The sequence below is a fragment of the Nematolebias whitei genome, chromosome 5 (assembly GCF_014905685.2).
Source record: "Nematolebias whitei isolate Nwh7 chromosome 5, NemWhi1, whole genome shotgun sequence".
Lineage (NCBI taxonomy): Eukaryota > Metazoa > Chordata > Actinopteri > Cyprinodontiformes > Rivulidae > Nematolebias > Nematolebias whitei.
This window is the reverse complement of record NC_056502.1, coordinates 7,958,013-7,964,012: the sequence shown is the minus strand read 5'-3', so window position 1 is coordinate 7,964,012 and position 6,000 is coordinate 7,958,013. Positions and strand designations below refer to the sequence as shown.

The window sequence follows — 6,000 nt, the reverse complement described above, 5'->3', positions numbered from 1 at the left end:
ATATATATATATATATATATATATATATATATATATATATATATATACATATATACATACATACTGTATATATGATTTGTATTGGGAGGCTGGTGAAAAGTTGGAACTATATTTGGCCCAGCTTCCATGATAACTGCGTAGTGCTTGTCAAACTCACGGGAGGTCTTGGAGGCCAGAATTGTAACTCTGGCTCCTGCCAGAAGCTGGAAACCAAAACTATTCCCATCTTTATCTTCTGTTTTTGCTGAAAACTCTGCAGTGGGAACCAGAAAGAAAAAAAAATATTTAGGATGATGAGACAGATATGAGATGGTCTATCAAGATACAGGACACCAACAAAAGCGAACGTGTCCCACTCTTCTGAAAGACACACAATAGATACCCACACAACTCAATCATCACAAAGAAAGCACACAGTAGGTATGAACATTTAGCGTGTTTAGACGTTAGATTTGCTGACTGTAGCAGATTGTTAGATAAGTGGAAACCAGATCAGAGGTTCAGCTGAAACACAGAATCATAATGAGCATTCATAAACACATTTATATAAATACGCAACCACACAAACAAAAACCAGAAGATTATTCATATCAATATATGTACACTCATTTCTACACATCACTCACACTTTCTTTTTCATTGCAGTTCATGAATTTATTTAACCAAATCCTATGAGACATTTCCCCTATTATTTATTTATTTATTTATTTATTTATTTATTTATTTATTTATTCATCTTTCGGCTGCTCCCTCCTTCAGGGGTCGCCACAGCAAACTAACTCGCATGAAGACTTGGCAATTGATTTTTACGCCAGATGTCCTTCCTGCTGCGACCACTGAGCTGCCACAGCCATCTTTGTGGAGCAGAGAGCTGTCATCCAGGGCGCCCGGGGGACAAGATGGTGGGGGTTAAAGGCCAGGAGTGGGGCAAATGAGGGTGGAGAAAGGTGTGGGTGTTTCACCATTGCCGCCCACATTTTAATGTTGTCAGTCTGGGGAGTTGAACTGGTGACCTTCTGATCACAGGCCCACCCTCTCTAACCTCTGTGCTACCACTCACAACATTTTCCCTATTATAAGGCATAGAAAATCCTTAATATTTAATAATAATTCAATGAAAAAAAACAGATACACATTATAATTTCAACATAAAAATTGGACAAAAGTTGCTTCTGTACGAATAATAATATTTCTCCAAAGAGTCTTACATCCCTCATGGAATAATTTGCATACTATTACAGTTATTTAGATATATATTTTTATTTTTAATTGTTGTTGCTTATAAAACATACTTAAATCAGAATATACAGGGGGAAAAAGTCACCAATCTGTTTGTGGTCAATCTAAACAATGTCAACATTTTTTGGTCATTATTTGGTTTCTCTGACCAGTTTAAAGGACTTCTGTATTATGCCAAATGTTCTCTATAGGTGAAAGATCTGGACTGCAGGCTGGCCATTTCAGTACCCAGATCCTTCTCCTACGTAGCCATGATGTTGTGATTGCTGCAGAATGTGGTCTGGCATTATCGTGTTGAAAAATGCAGGGTCTTCCCTGAAAGAGATGACGTCTAAATGGGAGCATATTGTAGTGAGTCACGTGAGGTACGTGTCACTTGTTGTATGACAAATATATGAATTATATATGCATACAATATTCACGAGTTCTTCATTTTTCTGACTGTAAATGCCGTGCATTGAATTTAACAGAAATGTGAACGAGAGACGTTATTTATCTTTGACCCATCAAATGAATGGAATCATTTATTTTCAAAATCAAAGTTTAACATCAAACATTTACATTAATTTGGCAAAATATGAAAATAATAACAGACAGTTTCACAGAAAATGAACTTCAAATCACTCGGCGGTGATTTGAGGACTTTGCTTCAGACATTTCTAAAAATATCTGTACTGATTTATGAGAGAGAAGAGTTTAAGATTAAATTGAGATTTATCTTACAGAGGAAATGTGTGAGGGAATTTAATCTGTTTGACCAGAAGTTGCACGCTCCGTCCGATCTCAGCTTCTCACGGTACACTTGGTCAAAATAGAACCATCTACCTGTTGATGATGAATCAGCGTTGGATGTAGTTCCTTTCTGACTCGTTTCAGCGTCTCCGTCGAGAGCTACCAAACCTTCAGAAAGTCGTGCGTTGATTAGCTCAAAACAGAATTATAATCCCCAAAAAACCTCTGGATTCTTCATTGCTCTGAAGCTTTCAGAACCGACTGCACTCTCAATCTTGGAACTCTCACGTTCTCCAGAACTCTCAATCTGTTGTCAGCTCTCATTCTAACTTGAACTGGGCAGTTGTCACATTTTAAATGAGTTTACTTCCTGTTCAGTTTAGAGCTTTCTGATTCGTGGAAGGACCAGAAAGAGGTGTGTTTTTGACGTAAGGTGTTTATCAACAGTCGAGGTCAGAGAATGAAACTTGTTTAACATACAGAAAAGATTATTGCAGAAGCAGCAGACTTTCTGGAGTCTACTCTTGGTAATCTTCTGAAAAAGTTTAAACATGACATTTCTTCTTCAGTAAACATTTTAGTTGACCGAAGACCAACCTTTCACATACTTACGACAGCTTGCTCATTTCAGACAGAAAATCAAGAAAGGCATATTCAGGTGATTTCTTCTCTGAATGAGGAACAAAAATCATTACTTACTGTTTATGTAAAATAAAAATTAGTAGTTCTTTTCAACCTGTAAAGCATTGAGTGAACTAACACAATTTGATTATCAAAACATTTGTAAGACAGTAATGATTATAAAGAATTGTCTTTTCTGCTTGATTAATTCAAGAAAGAAAGTTCATCAGATGGCCCAGACTCATTCAGATCAATGAAAATAACAGTCTCTGTCCATCTGGTAGATTTGAGGTCATCTGGTTCACTACAATATGTTGTTCTAGAACCTGAACATAGTTCTCTGCATTAATGGTGCCTTTCCAGACATGCAAGCTGCCCATGCTACAAGCGCTCGTGCAACCCCATACCATCAGTGATGCAGGCTTCTGAACGGAGCGTTGATAAAAACTTGGGCTATCCTTGTCCTCTCTGGTCCGGATGACATGGCGTCCCAGTGTTCCATAAAGAACTTCAAATCGTGACTCATCTGACCACAGAACAGTCTTCCATTTTGCCACACTCCATTTTAAATGACCCCTGGCCCAGTGCAAACGTCTGAGCTTGTGGAGCTTGCTTAGAAATGGCTTCCTCTTTGCACTGTAGAGTTTCAGCTGGCAACGGTGGATGGCACGGTGGATTGTGTTCACTGATGATGCTTTCTGGAAGTATTCCTGAGCCCATTCTGTTATTTCCTTGACAGTGGCATTCCTGTTTGAGGTGCAGTGACGTTTAAGGGCCCGGAGATCACGAGCATCCAGTAGAGTTTTATGGCCTTGACCCTTACGCACAGCGATTGTTCCAGATTCTCTGAATCTTTTGATGATATGCACGGTTGATGAGGATAATTTAAAAGTCTTTGCTATTTTACGCTGGGTAACACCATTCTGGTATTGCTGCACTATCTTTCTGCGCATCAATGGTGGAATTGGTGATCCTCTTACCATCTTGGCTTCTGAGAGACACTGACACTCTGAGAAGCTCTTTTTAAACTCAATCATGTTGTCAATTGACCTAATTAGTGTTAATTGGTCTTCCAGCTGTTCGTTATATGCTCAATTTCCTTTTTCCAGCCACTTATTGCTACTTGTCCCAACTTTTTTGGGATTTGTTGACACTGTGAAGTTTTGAATCAACATATTTTTCCTTGAAAATGTTACATTTACTCAGATTAAACTTTTGATCTGTCATCTATGTTATATTATGAATAAAATATTGACATTTGCCATCTCCGCATCATTGCATTCAGTTTTTATTCACAATTTGTTTAGTGTCCCAACTTTTTTGGAATCCGGTTTGTATTTTTAGTATGTTTTTTTAGTATTTTAGTAGTATTTTTAGTATGGTTTTTTTAGTATTTTAGTAGTATTTCTAGTATTTTTTTAAGTATTTTATTAGTATTTTTAGTATGGCAATAGTATTTATTAGTATTTTAGTTTTTTTTGTAAGTAGTATTTTTTAGTATTTTAGTAGTATTTTTAAGATTTTTTTTATATTTTAGTAGTATTTTTAGTATGGTTTGAGTATTTTAGTGGTATTTTTAGTATGCTTTTTGTATTTTAATTTTTTTTTAGTGTTTTAGTAGTACTTTTTAGTATGGTTTTAGTATTTTTGCTGCATGCTTTGGTATTTCTTGTTGTTGTTGTTTTTTGGGGAGTCAGACGGTTCTAGTCGTCCTAAGCATTTCATTGCATTGTTGACCTCGTGTTGATTTTGCATATGACAAATAAACCTAATCTAACTATAGTAGTCCTCATGTTACTGCTGTCCGTCTTGCTCGGGCCAGTCTTAAAAAAAAAACCTCAAAGACGTTTTTTTTTTTTTTTTAAATAAATATGATTTTGGTTTACAGATGTAAACTCAGATCAAATGCAAAGTCTTGCTCATTTGGGAAACCAACAACTGCATCAGCATGTATGAGGGTTTGGGCATGAATGTCTGAGTGTTACCTCGGAAAATGGAGCTGAGGTCAACTGGTGGCTGGTTGGTGTCCACGGTGACTTTAAACTTGGTGGTTTTGGCAGGCGATGAGGGGGCACACACCAAAGCCAGAGGAAGACTGAACCTGGACTGGAGAACACGGGGAACTCCTAAGGAAAAGTAAAATATTTAATTTTACCATTGGCCTTTCGTTCTAAAACCTTTAGAATTCAAATGTTTTGACTTTACTAAAGTGATTTTACAACCCAATTAAATTTGCAAGATTTATTTCTACTAATGCTTTTTCGTGATAAACATTTGATTTAGAGTTGGTAGACTGTTTGGAAATCAAACAAGGTCACCAAATCACCTTTACGGTTTTCTTTCCAAACAATATTCGTGTCAACATTAGTTAACACGGTAAGTACTGCAGACGCTCAGGTTAAACAACCAAGAGCTAAGGGACTTAATATCAACACAGATATCCAAAAAGGAAGTTTTGTGAGAAGAGGAAAAAATATGCAAAAGACAGACTGAAAGAAAGAAAGTTAGTTAGTCAAGGCCAACGACAACTATATTCTGATCCTTTGCAGCGCTGAACTTGGCAGAAATCTATACTTAACAAGAATAACAGAGTAAGGGCAAAACGGGTGGAGGAAAACAGTTAAGAACAGATGAAACAAGGTAACCAGGGGAAAGGAGGTGCACTAACAACAGGAGGGGGATAAAACCTGAGCTGAGCACAAAGAACAGTGGGAATAAACCAGAATAAAAAGGAATTAAACAGAAATAAAATTGAAATTGACAGCCGCGGTGGAAGGGAGGGACAGATTAATTATGGAAAGTTCCATGCTATTACAGATATTAAAAATTACCTTCAACTACTGTGCACTGTTTCATTCCAGACAAGCAATTATTATGTGATTATGTGAATAATTACATTTTGTTCAGCAGTGCATAAACTGAGGCAGAGAGACACGAAGAAAAGCCAAGAAAAATAGTAGAAAGAATAAAGACCACAGGTACAGAAAATAATCTACTTAAAAAAATAAATAAAGAAATAAAAAAAGAAAGGACTGAAATTATATTTCTTCACCCACGTGCTTAAACCTCCTGCTGCCTTTGGGTCAAAATGACCTATGAGGCCTCTTGGGTTATTTGGACCCAATGGCAGCAGGAGGGTTACTTTTACCATTGGCCTTTTGTTCTGGGTGACTGAATAGTGAAATAACAAATCATATCCAAAAAACACAACACAAGGTTACATAAACATGTTGTCAGTGTGATTATGCCGTAAGTTTTTAGCTATACATAGTAAATGATTCACTTACATTCAGTGCTTAATTTGTAAACCAAACGATGCCAGAACGCAAATAGAATTACAAATAGCTTTAAATACACCTCTCTCCCCTGCTCCAGTAGTATCTCCACTGCCACTGCCTTCATGTGCTT

At 36.9% G+C, this 6,000-nt stretch overlaps 1 protein-coding gene across 1 annotated transcript in view; it reads right to left on the bottom strand.

Annotated features, from left to right (window-relative positions):
• Window positions 1–6,000, bottom strand: part of bbs9 (Bardet-Biedl syndrome 9) — a 229,391-nt gene that overhangs the window by 170,499 nt on the left and 52,892 nt on the right. Inside the window, exons 16-17 of the mRNA XM_037676556.1 lie at window positions 4,578–4,718; window positions 158–253 (exon numbers count right to left, since the gene is read on the bottom strand). Of these exons, the coding sequence (XP_037532484.1) occupies window positions 158–253; window positions 4,578–4,718 (237 nt within the window). The remainder of the gene's footprint in view (window positions 1–157; window positions 254–4,577; window positions 4,719–6,000) is intronic.